The 13530-nt window shown below is 35.4% G+C and overlaps 1 protein-coding gene across 1 annotated transcript; it reads right to left on the reverse strand.

Annotated features, from left to right (window-relative positions):
- Positions 1 to 183: 183 nt before the first annotated feature.
- On the reverse strand, positions 184 to 9708 carry LOC100243970 (homeobox-leucine zipper protein ATHB-15). Its single transcript, XM_002283681.5, has 18 exons — positions 8916 to 9708; positions 8214 to 8373; positions 7860 to 7960; positions 7667 to 7757; positions 6990 to 7085; positions 6802 to 6915; positions 6634 to 6717; positions 6351 to 6506; positions 6181 to 6255; positions 5802 to 5908; positions 5523 to 5715; positions 4716 to 4901; positions 4498 to 4578; positions 4030 to 4164; positions 3615 to 3940; positions 2328 to 2433; positions 1360 to 1509; positions 184 to 581 (listed from the first exon to the last, which is right to left on the reverse strand). The coding sequence occupies exons 1-18, from the start codon at positions 9128 to 9130 to the stop codon at positions 435 to 437; spliced, it is 2523 nt and encodes an 840-aa protein (XP_002283717.3). The 5' UTR covers positions 9131 to 9708; the 3' UTR covers positions 184 to 434.
- Positions 9709 to 13530: the final 3822 nt, after the last annotated feature.

Genomic DNA, 13530 nt, shown 5'->3' on the forward strand with positions numbered 1-13530 from the left:
TCAAATAAAAATGATTAGCTCAACTAACAGCCCCATATGGGATGGATAGAAGTAGAACAAAGGAGCGAAAATCTGCAATGGCTAGCCCAGTTTTGGGACCCAGAAATGCGCATCATCGGATAAGAAAGGTCCCAGCACTATCTAGTTTTTATATATACAAAGTGGTGGTGTGACATCCTGAAGGAAAAAAGAGGAGAATAGATTATATAAAGAGACAGGCAGTGGCCTAAATATTCATAGATAAAGGAAAAGGCAAAATACAGAGTTGGATGACAAAAAGAGGGTGCTACAGATGCTTTGGTGTAGCTTTGCTTAACGCTTAGACACAGTATTCAGGCATTTCAAGGTCTCTCTCCATACCAAAAGAACAAAAAAGAGTTTACTAATCTAGTTTCTTTTCATTTTCTTTCTTTTCTGAATCCTATGTTAAGGTTTCAAACGAAAGACCAGTTGATGAACATGAAGCATATGCAATGAGCATTGTCCTCTTCGGTCAACACCTTCCAAGCCACTGCTCTCTCGTAGGAGACCGGCCTCCCCATGCTAGACAAGCAAACACCACCTTGAAGACACACAAAACCCTGCCCACAAAATAAAAAATATAAAGATCAATAAGCCGTTAAAGCACTCTGAAAAGATGGAGAGCTTGGAACAATGTATAATGACATCTACATCGGAAACAACCGTATGCAAGCTGACTGGCAAGAAGCAGGACAATTAGCAACTTCTCTTGTTCAAAAGAAAGGCAATGCTTTAGAAACTAGTCTAGCTATTGATTGACACAGGATGGAGATGGTTGGTTCAGTTCTGGTGGCCACTGTGGAGAGCATCATCTGATGTCTCATGTAATTCTTTAAACAATAGAGAGGTGATAGCAAAGACCAAGAGCTGCCCCGCTTACTGAATCAGTCATACATTCTGGATTGCACTTGGCAATGAATGACTCACTCTAGGATTGAACCAACCTAAGCAGGGGCAAACTAGAATTTTGAACTGGTTAGTTCCATCTGATTTTGAAAACGTTAATGCATGGACATTTTTAAGAAAACTTTCCATCATGGAAAATGCTCGAGAGATTCAATTCCAGAACTTTTGAAATTTTTTTAGAAAAATAGGTAAAGGTCAGCATGGTCAGTAGTTCTCCCCCATAGGAACCAAAAACATATACTTCTAGTGGTGCACTTAAAATTGTGGAACACAAACCGACAAATAAATTCTATGTTCCATTTGTTGCCAGAAAGGAGAGAAAAGAAATCTATTACTGTTATGTTTTGTAAGATATAACAAATATTCCTTTTTCCACCTCAACATCCAAATGGAGCTTTAAACTTTTTTTAGTTCATTTCAAAGTATTGATACCTGCTGCATTATCTGTGGGAACTCAGAGCAGAGGGTCTTTCTTCCATTGTCATCAAAGGTCTTCTCCAGAGTTATATCCTGAAGGGCTACTAAGGTTGTCTCAAGCATGTCAAGCCCTGCCTGATTTGCAAATGTAAAAACTGGCAGTGCCTGCAGATAGATATCGCATGATGGGTTAGAATGTCTTTAAATATTAAACATTAACAAAAGCAAATATAAAGTAATGAGAGATGCAAAGACTAGTTGAAGTTCATACCGATGTATGGATCTACAACAAGCAAAAACAAAGAAATGAACTAAATAGTGAGAGCTAATAACTTTTTGTGACCATAGTCAAGCATATATACAGGTGAGAAGATTATTCTAATCTATATATGTTAGAAGCAAACTCCTAAACGAGACAGAAAAGAAACACTTTCTTTATAGTTAGATACAGAAAAGAACCAACTGTTACAAACCAAAATCATTTATGAATTTCTTTTTATTTTGCTTCATAATTCTGGGTTGTAGAGGAAAGATCATATTTTTTATGTCAAAACACGCAAGTTTTGATATTTTCTTTATGTCACTTTCATTTGGTGATGCAGCTCAGTAAGAAATTAAACTTCTAACCAAATAGCACTTTGGTCAAGATGTCACTGAAAATGTCAGTGCGGGTGGGTGGAGGGTTCATTATATGATCCAATATCAAATGTTTCAGGCAAACCCATGATACAAAAACATTTTGGTACTAATAATATAGCATAAAAAACATCTACAAAGTTGAGATGTCTCTGCAAATGTACCACCACATCAGAAAGACTTATCAAAGATGTAGACAACTTTTCAATGAAACAAACAGTCAATGGGTGACTGGATAATTCCATCATGCTCCCTGTCCTAGAAAAGATAAAAAACTTCTTGACTAGAATCAGAGAATTGAAAAATATTTGTAAAAAAAAATGTTACTTAACAATTGAAGCAATTACCTTTAACGAGCAGCACATGACAGCATCAGAGTGATGCCAGAGAGTTTTGAGAATGGATTCATTTCCTTCATTACTGGGTTTGAGCAGCTCCACTCCCAAATAGCACCTGTAGAAGAAGATTCACAATTAATCTACACGATGATAGCAAGAAAATTCTGACAAGTTTCCTACTTGTCACCCCCTTGAGCTCTTTGCCATACCAATAGGCAGGCTAAGTTTGAACAATTCATTTATTAATCATAAACAAACTATTATAAATTAGTGACCAACCCCAACCACTCTAAAAAGAGAACCGATTGATAGTTGAATAAACTTGTAGGAAGTATCATTAGTGTTCATGTTACAATTGTGTGATTTGACCTGCCTATGTTAGGCATGGCCTAGGCAATGATCAAATCCTTCCTATTCACCTTCACAAAAACATTTACACACTAAACAAATCACTCGTAGAAATGAAAGATAATGAGGCCTCCCATCTATTAGTTTTATTGGGAGATTCAGCTTGTAAGTATCTCTTTGAAATTATGCTACACTCTAGGATAAATATCTCATCTTTGGATCAAAAGAAATTTGGACACAAGGGATGTTTCCATGTTTATTTGAGACCATTCTTATTGGGAAAAGAAAAAAATCATAAGGGAAAACCTCTAATTTATATATTTAAGCTCAATGGTAACTGATGCACAACAGGAATTATTGGATTCAGTAAGTGCCTGAGCACATCAGAAATTGAGTCAGATTAGGACCTTTGTAGCATGGAGAATTTATTGACAGAGTGAAGTGTTCAGAGTGCTTTAAGACCTATATAGTAAACATCTCTTTAGGTGCTGAACATTTTGTTAAACAGGGACTAGCTAGGCTTCACCTGGCTGCTACTGCTGTCCTAGGGTCTAATGCAGGTGGATGAGCTGACTATGCAAAAGGTGCCACAAGACCCTTGTCTACATAGATAAAATTAGCTTCTCATTTAAGAAGAAGATCCAAATTGTTCCTGCAAAAAGAAGTTATGGCACCAATTCAACTTCCTATTAATCTTTCTGTTAATGATTCTTGCTTCTTCAGCTTTCAAGCGCAGAGAAGTTGAGCTAAATTTGAGAAAATTGCTGCAGAACAGTTCATGATTTCAGAAAAGATGGAATACTAGTTTCCTCATAGAAATCATGGTCAGCACACTGACTAAGCTTCTATATATGTTATGTCCCTCTTGTATTACTGAAACATAGATATATAAATATCTAGGTCCAGAGCTCTAGATGATAGAAGCATGACTAAGACTTGACTACGCACCTATAGCTCTGACAGATCCACCGAGCAAGTGTGTGCGCCTCAGGAGTGCCTGGTAGTGGGCGAAAACCCATTTGAGGGCCAAATCGAGAAGGAGAGAGTGCTAATGCCACTCTCTGAACAGATGATATGATACTGCGGACATACTGCCGAGCCATGGATGCCACATTTTCTTGAAGGTGCATTTCAAACGCAAATTGAAATGATATTGTCATCACAGATTTTGCGCTCCCAGTGTGCCCAGAGTTGTCACTAGATGCCTTGTTTCCAGCTGGCCCGACTTCAAGAGAAGAAGCAAGGTCGAGGGTACGATTTGGACTAGAGCCATCCTGCATCATGTAGCAGTACAGAATGAAGAGGCAAGAACCTAATAAAACACATACATGTGTAGATTATACAAGACAAAATAAATACTTACCACCCCAGAATCAAGGGGAATAATTCGAAAACCAGAAGGAAGAAGAGGTGCATCATCAGAGAAAGAGGCATCAATTGGAGCAAAGATGAGTTCAGAACAGGTGCCCACAGCATTATCGTCCACTCCACTACAAAGCTGGGGAATCAAAGTAATTAGGAACAGTAATGCTGAATATGATTTTGTGAGTTTGCAATGACCCAATTTAAGATTAAAATCGTCTTAAAGAAACTAGAATGAATAAACAAATGTAATTATCTAAGCTCAGGTCTTGATTTTTCCTCTCCAGATCAAGGAATCACATGTTGTAAACAATTCAAAGATAGTGAATCACTTCAACCCAAGTGGTAAAGAAAATAGTTTCAACCGAGGAAGAGTCCTCTGAGATATGTGGCCAGTGGCTCACATGTATAATTAGTTATTTACCACTAACCAAAACATTTAACAAACTTGAGAACAAAAAATACTTACTTGCAAGAGGAAGACATCTCCAGACATCATCAGGTCTTCCCGATAGTGATCAACATTTTCAAGTTTAATGACCTCCATGAACTGTTGCAAACAATTGAATCTTATCAAATCTGATACAGCATTAACAAGCAGCATATTCCAAGGATATTTTTCCATAACCTTCATGTGAAAAGAAAGATAATATTATTTGCTAGAAACTCATAGAAAAAGTCACTTGCCTCTTCATGCTCAATAGTGTGAGCCAGTGGGAGAATGACCTGACCCCCATAACCTCCAGCTCGAGACACTGGTAAGGTACAGGGGCCAGCTTTAACAGCAGCCGCAGAATAAGCATCAATACTGCTGTCTGCCCATTCTGATCGGTGTTCCCTCAAGAATCTAAGAAGTATTGCAGGAGGCACATTCTGAAAATAGGAAGAAGCACAAGAAAACAAAGTAAGAAAATTTTACCTAACAGAAGGAAAATGAATTCTTGAAATCAAGAGGAAAACCTCGAATCAAGACACAACACAATAAGATCCATTTCTGAAGTGGATTGAGAAGTATAAAACATGCACTACCCTTAAAGTTCTGAAATTTTTTGGATATCTGGATTAGTTCTACTTTGTCAACTAAGAGACCAACATGACAGTGTTTTATGAGGTCTAATGCTTCTTGTACCTGACTGACTGACTTAATAAGGTGCCTAACACCTAAGGTCCTACCCTAGTAGTTGAGGTTCATCTCAGAGAATGACAAGTGGTTTGCTTTAAACTTTTGTTTGACATCAAGAGGTTTCTTATTGGATTAAAGGGATTTGGAGCCCCCAATCTATAAGGAAATTTTTTTATAACACAATTTCAATTTTTATGGGATTTACAAGGTCAGCTGAATAACTAGGTTTAGCAATGTGTGCACTGTCTAACATGCAACTTTGGCTGCCACATCATTATAACTTTGCGTGATAAGAAATGATGATTGTAATTCCAGTATTCACAGTTTTCCACCATCACTTAGCAAACGTCCAACACATTTAATATCTTCACCTGTAAAAGCATAGATGCTTTGGCACACAGCACTGCATTGCTCATAGATGGAAATCCACTGGCATAAGAAAGATTTACTCCCATCATTTTCGCAGGAGAGGAGTTCACAAGAAGGGTAACATCATCAATACCATCACTTTCCATCATAGACCATCCTTCATCCGTAAACCCATTAACAGCTTCATTAAAACCCCTGCATGATAAAATATGTCAGATTTCCAAATATCCAAGAAAATTTAACAGCTTCTAGGAACAATTTCAATAATGAAACAAACTCACTTGGTTAGCCTCTGGCCAAGTGCACGCAGAGCTGCAGGCCTTCTTCCCCAACCAGTATTTGTTGGCTGGGAAACCTCTTGAGATATCTGCCTCAGTTGGCGTAAAGCCTGAATGAAAATGCCAGAGTCATGTAGGAGCACAAGGTATTTGGAGTTTCAATTTTCTGTCCCTATATTTTATTTATTATGCATCATTTCATGATATGGAAGAAAATTGTTTCATTCCATAACTAATTCAATATCCTACCAAGGAAGAATGACTCAATTCTCATGCAATACTGAAAGATAATTCAGTTTATTAAGAAAAATGAAAGCATCGCATTCATAATCACAGGAACGGTGTATAAAAACTACAGATTTGAGAATGAAAGAAAGTCTACCGCCATTGTGGTCTTCTGAGCAAGCAATGTTGATGACTCATAGAGAGGGCGCAACACTTCAGGTACACTCCATGGCTGGTCAATATAAAGAGCAAGCTGAAATTATTATCTTTTGAAGCATAGGAAAATACATTAAAATATACAAAGCAAAAGCAAGGTGATTTACATACCTCTAAATCCATATGATCAACTATATGAATGATTGATCCACCCCCTTCACAGGGTCTTATCAAATACCCACTTGGTAGCTTTTCAGCTCTCACAAAATACTGCACCGGTGGCATACTTGGGCCATTCTGAGTGTTGTTAAGTGACCTTTCACAGACCTAAAATGCATAAAACAATCAGAACATACAGCCTCAGATAGTCTCATGATGAGATTGAGGCAAGGGAAAAATAAACGAGTTCCAAATTTTGTGGTGAATTGAATTAGGAGTTCCAGATGTCACATACCACAAGACTCCCATCCTCCAAAACAGATGTATAACGGAGCAACCAGAAGTCACGAGCTGGTGCCAAAGTTGTAGGCGCATAGAGCTAAAACACACCATCAAAATCCAAGGTTTTCATTAAGCAGATGCACCTTGAAACACATAAAATTACAAAACAATTACCACATACCTGCATGTAAAGCAGTTCTATGGTTCCACCATTTCCAGTAGACAACACATTAAGAACATCCACATTGCGGCACTCACGATACCATGAAGGCCAATCTTTGAGGATTTCTGCGACCTGGATGGAAACACTTAGTCCTCCAATCTCCACCAAGAAAAATATGCTTGATACCAAGTGTTGAAAATACTTACTCTTGTTGGCTCTAGACTGACAAGGCCGCATGCGCGTGCTGCCACTCCAGTGCAACCATGAGAAATAGCAACGATTCCAATGGAATCCGGACCAGGCTGCACAGGGGACAGATCAAATAGAGATTACGAAAAAGGAGCAGGAACACAGGACTAGTTTTGGTCAGAAGATATTGTAGCAAAGCCACAATGTCACCCATAGAGCAAATAATTAAAAATGTAAATCAGAGTCTTTTCTGTTAAATAGAGGGAACAAAATGAAGCCATGAGAGACAAAATAGTTGTTCCTGGAGACTTATGTGATCTGAATGATACTACAAGCATGGGCTTTCAACCACCTATTTTGTTTTTAATGGTGAAAGAAAGGAGACTATGCTCCATTTGCTCAGCAGAGAAATTTGCAAATCAAGATTTATTAACAAAAATTAATCAAAATAAAATAACACAAACAACATTCTCTTCTGACCTAGAGGGGAAAAAAGATAAAAGATAATAGGAAAAGGGAAATTGAGCCAATGAAACAGTGAAACAGCAAAGTGCCCCAGAGATTTTGATGATTTAGTTTGATGTTGCTTAGAAGGCTAGCAAGCTTTTTTGTTTATTAGGTTTAATCAATGAATAAAGTAGAATGTTGCAAGGTTTAGCACATTAAATAATAGACAGGAAAAGAGGGTAGTAACCTTCATCCCAGGCATTTGGACCCACTCCACAGCAGTTCCAGTGGCCTTTGAAAGAAACTCTGTTAAAGTCTCCTCTGCAATAGACAAAAGTCTAGAAAACATACAAAGCATATTAACATAAGCCATACAACAAGGGCAATGGTAATAAACGAGGACAGAAAAGGACCTAACAATAAAAAGCATTTCCACTAACCCTGCAGGACTGGCATCCCTTGGTGGATGCTGAGGAGTCAAATGGTGTTGACCACTTGTCACCACCGATTCACAACTGGTGTCTGTGGTGGCAAGGGTCGCCTGCAAGACAAGGCAATAGGCTCAGAACCCATACATAAGATAATATGAAATCAAAGGAAAGGTGGGGTTTATGCAATTTGTTGTCCATGGACGCTGAGAAAACAAATTGAAATTTTGAAGATCAGATCTCTTTCTATCACTCAGGTTCCTGATAAAACTATAACTGCCCCTCAATGGGACTAATTCCATATGCTTAATTGAGAAAAAATTTCCATTATTTTGAAATCAAGCCATATAAGGATTAATTCCTTACATTCTGAGTTTGTTGGCGGAAAAAACTGTTCTCATACACCAGCTGTGACACCTGCTTCTGCAACCTATCATTCTCCTCCATTAACAGCTTATTCATGGCTGTTAGCTTCCTATTCACAGCTTGGAGGCGTGACGCCTCCTTCCGCTGCTTTTCTCTGCATCTGTAGAAATAAAGGATAGAATATGTCCAATAAGAGACTGTTGCAAGAGAATTTCCAAAACCATAATATTCTTTTTGTTGCGCAAGAAGACAGAAATAGAAAAGGAAAAGAATTGAGATTCTGAATATCAGATTTTGCATTATCCAGAACTCGGAAAACAAAAACCATCAATTAACAAATCCTATTATGGTCATTGGATGCCTTCAGAAAAATGAAACATAAGATTCAAAATAAATTTCTTTCCTTTCCCTCGATTTTCCTGGCAGCCAAAGGGAGGTTGGTAGAGGACACCCGAAATTACTTTCCGAAAACATTTACAAATGGGAAGATATAATAAAATTCTGAATCTTAGATTTATCACTTACTCAAGAAAGCCTGCACTCGACTGAGCTTTACAGAACTGTATATTATATATATATTTTTCCATTTTTCATTTCTAAAGACGAGAATAAAACTCGATTTTTCCTTCTCTTTTTCTCTCCTAAAATTTCCCGGAAACCAAACGGTAAAATACACCCAAAAACTCAAATTCTAGGATATACCTTCGGTTCTGAAACCAAACTTTAATCTGCTTGGGCTCGATGTTGGAGAGAATTGGGCATTCCCTGATAAGCTGCTGGCGGCGAAGCGAGCTGGGTTTCGGGCAGTCGTGATACAACCTCTCGAGCGCTTCGACCTGCTCGGGCGTGTACCTAACATACTTCCCATTGTCCAACGCCATTTTCGCATCCTTACAGCTCGAACTAACCGCCATCATCGCTTCAAACAATCACCAAAACAAAGAAATTCTCAATTCGCAAATCACAAAACCCTCGAAGCTCCAGACAAAACTCTAGCAACCTCAATTCCCAGAGTCTCCAACACACAAACATAAAATCACAAATAGTTCGTTAATTCCGTATGAAAACGCTGAGATTCTCAATCCTCGAACAACCAAAGAAAACCGCCCCTACCACCCAATCCCCCTATCCCCACCCTCGATTCACTGCATCGACGTCGCTCAGCTCCCAAAACTTGGCAGCAAATAGCGCTCTTCACCACATCTCTCCCTCAGTTCCTCTCACTTCCCCTCACTTTCCTCCTTCAACTTCTCTTCCCAGAACTCAAGCCTCCTTCCCCGAGCCAAGTGAAGGCGACACGCGATGAAGTATAAGCTTCAATACCTGGGGAAACAAGACGACGTGGCAGAGCTCAAAAGGAGGTAGTTGTGGCCATGGAGGTATACAGAGGTATTCCCTTTTACCCACATGAAAATGGCATTATTAATAGACAAAGGTCAAGCCAAACCCCAAATTCCAGACAGAGGGGAGACCATGTTTTTACATTTCTCTCAGTTTTGCTCCCTTCGTTTTCACTCCTTTTCACATTTTTCCATAGTTTTTACTCATCCATCCCCACTCCCACTCTCACCTTTACTCGCGTGTCACCAACCCCTTTTTTTTATTTTATTTTAAAGTGCTGGTTATTAAAATAAAAAATTCCACCCAGTTTTCAAGGTAAAGATGGATGGTGAATTTAATATAAAAATTGAATTTAAAAATGGAAATGATTGATGGCAACTGAGTAAAATATATGGAAAAGTTAGAAGATGTAGGTGTGGGGATGCATTTCTCACCCAAGTGGGAAATGGAGGATTCTTATGCTTAAAAAAAGGGGAAAAAAAATTTGTGAAGAAGGAGATGTGGGTCATGCAGAGGACAAAATTATTAGGGTTTTTGCATGCGTCTGCATTTCTTTCTTATGCATGCCATCACCACCTTCTTCATCACCCCTCTCCCATACTTCATCACATCAATGCATCATACACACGCATTCAGGGATTTTCCTATTTTTTTTCTTTAAAAAATGTAAAAGCTTTGGTAGAAATGTAGAAGGCAAAAACATAATCATACCGATACTAATAAGCTAGTTTCGCTTTGGAAGGTGTTTTTGAAAATAGTTTTGTATGTGATTCAAAAATATGGTTTGAAGCAATCAAAGATTAAAAACTGTTTTCAAAAATAATTCTAAGCCTTAACGATGATTTATCACTATAAGTATATTAAGTTTTTATTAAGCCCACTCGTAAAAACTAAATTAGACGAGGACACGATTAAAAAACAAATTAATTCTATTTTACTGTTATGATATTAGTAAATAATTTTATTTATTTATAGTACACTGGGATGGCAAATGTTTGACAAATGGATTTATAAATTGATAATGTACATCAAATATAAATTATTAAGAAAAAAAATAAGACAAATAGATGATAATGCTCTCGTAGAAAACATCTGCCAATAATAAACAATATAGAAATATTTTGGGATATTATATATATTTAAAAAAAATGATTTATTATTGTATGAAAAGAATAATAATTCGAAACCTAATCTTTTGACAATACACGGTGTTGTAAACTTGTAAACTTTTAATAGGATGATTGATGTGAAAATTGAAGGGAAAAATAGAAATCATAGTGGAGGGAAGATATTTAAATGCATCCAATTTAACCTAAATAAGTCAAGCATGGAAGCAAAAATGAAATGATTAAAATAAATAGTTTTTAAAAATGGCATGTATAGCATTATTAACATTTATTTTAAACCCAAGCTAAAGTCAATTTCGTGTAAGTTTTGATAACGTGCAAAGGCACAAAAGATCAACTCCAAAAATTGGTAATTCAAAGAGGGGAGAGGACGCATGCCTTTGTACAATCAACAATGTACGTCACCCACACCATCCAAATTCACTTTAGAATTTTTCTCAACAAAAAATTATTTATCTATTTGTAGTCTTTGAATCGTGTTTAAAATACTAGAATAAGAAGCAAAATGACAACGAGAAATCTCGATTTATTTCATTTTTATTATCATTGTGTTTAAGGATGTGTTTGATTGATAAGAATGGAAATGGACAAAAAAAAAAATTAAAATAAATTACGACCTGGTTTGGAAAAGAGAAATAAAATATTTATAAGATTGAGTTTTGAGCGTTTAAAAAAGTAAACTTTTAATATTTATTATTATTTATGATTGTAATTCAAAGATGAATAAGATCTATGGTTAGTGCGAGCTCAATCAGAAGTAAGAAATAGTTAATTTATTTAATCTAAGTTTAATTCAATTTTTTTTCTTCTCATTTTGAGTTCAAGTTGATTTGATTAATCTCAAGTTATATAATAAAAAAATCAACCCATAATAATTAAAAAAAATTATATTTATATCAAAATTTAAGTAGCAAATGGAAAAAAAATTAAAACAATAAATAAAGTAAAAATGAATTTATATGTCTCTATATAGAATTGTAATTGGATATTCTTTTTAAGAAACTATAAAAACATAAATAAAATAAATATTATTATTACAAAATATAAATTTTAAATATCATAAAAATATTTAATCAATTCTAATTAAATTCAGGTGACTGACACATTAATTTCGATCCAACCTAAATTAAATTTGAATTGAAAAAATTTAATCAAAACTTAATTTAAATATTAAAAATGATTATTCAAATCCATTCGAAGTTTGATTGTTTTAAGTCATATGTTAATAATAAATGAAAAATAAAATGAATCAGTATTAGTCATTCTCATTCTTTGTTCTAATTCTATACTCTTAAAATTCTTATCGCCACAAAAAAAACAATTGATTATTCTCATTTTCTATTTCAATTCTACACCCTTAAACTTCTTATCACCGAAAAAGAAACGAGTCAATACGAAGTCGTAGTCGTCGTAGTGATCTCCATTTTCATACGTTGTTCATCCTGAAGATAGCAACCATTGAAGACTTTAAAAGTAGCACCCATCAACAAGTGATTGGTTAGAAGGTCCCAATGGCAGACCAACCTTAGTGGTGTTTGATTCTCCCATTCTCCCCATTCAAACATGGACTTCAATTAAAACTCTCTTTTTTGGCTTTCATTTATGGTTTAATCTTAATCTAATACACCTTTTTTCTCCCATTATGCCTAGCAGGCTTCACCCAAAAGATTAAAAACAAGTTGATTTTTTACGGCATGTGAATGGAGACTATAAGCAAAAGTAGTGTCATAGGCCCATAACCCACCACGCCGGCACTCCGCTTCCGCCGTGGACAAAACTATGGTCATAATTTTGTACAATTTTTTATTTTTATTTTTAAGGAATAGGAAGGTGAAAACTTAGGTCAAATACGTATAGTTCACTTAATTTAGATGGTATCTTTGAAAATTTTGGGACGCCCCATTGGTACCGACATGATATTATTTTTTTTTTAAATTTGTAAAAATGTCAAAGTTTTGATGTAAAACCTAGATTATTCCATTGTTCTTGTTGGAGACAAAATGTTATCATGTATATAAGATATTATATTTCATTTTTTCCAAAAAAAAAAAAAGAAATTAAATTAAATAAGGATAAATGATAATATTATTATTCTATATTTAAAACAAATTATTTAGACTTCGTAACTATATAGTTTTAAAAATATGTTTGTTCATGTTTTTTTTTTTAAATTTGTTTCTAAAATTAATTTTTATTTTTTAACTTAAAAACGGTTTTTAAAAACATGTTTCAGGAAATATAATCAAACAGACTCCTTATTTAAAAAAAAATCATAAAAACAATTCATATTTATTCTTTAAAAGTTATTACCTATTTTATTTTATTTTTTAAAATTATTTTTACAAAACAACTATTAATATTAAAAATTTTAAAAATAGAAAATTATTTTTAAACATAATCAAACAAACTCTAAACTTTTAAAAACTATCATATAAAAACATAAATTTACCGTATTTTCTTAAAAATTATTTCATTTTTTTTTTAATTCTTAAATTTGAATACCTTACCAAGTGGTTATGAATATAATGTGAAAAATAAGAAACATTTTAGAATAAATTGAAGAGAAAATCGAAACATAAGTTACCTTAAAAATAATGAGGGGGTCAGGTCAATTTGCCTTCTTGCGGAAATGTTCAACAGGTGGACACGTGTTCAAAAGGTGGGCTTGACGCGAGCCCATAGAGTGGCGGGGCCCACCAGCGGGCCCGCACGCGTGCCTCCAACTAAACAACGTGCTTCTCACCAGCCACCTGGTGTGAAGCATATTTTTTTCTTTTTCGTTTTTTTTTTTATTTTCTCCCACTTTTATTAAAAAAATGTAATGGACAAAATTAAAAAAAAAAAAAGTG

Source organism: Vitis vinifera, chromosome 4 (genome assembly GCF_030704535.1).
Source record: "Vitis vinifera cultivar Pinot Noir 40024 chromosome 4, ASM3070453v1".
NCBI lineage: Eukaryota > Viridiplantae > Streptophyta > Magnoliopsida > Vitales > Vitaceae > Vitis > Vitis vinifera.

Coding starts and splice junctions, on each gene's coding strand:
- LOC100243970 (XM_002283681.5), bottom strand. CDS start 9,130: ATGATGGCGGTTAGTTCGAGCTGTAAGGATGCGAAAATGGCGTTGGAC. Junction 7,758..7,859: donor AGGGATGCCAGTCCTGCAGG/GTTAGTGGAAAT, acceptor TATGTTTTCTAG/ACTTTTGTCTATTGCAGAGG. Junction 5,909..6,180: donor CTCAGAAGACCACAATGGCG/GTAGACTTTCTT, acceptor ATTTTCATTCAG/GCTTTACGCCAACTGAGGCA.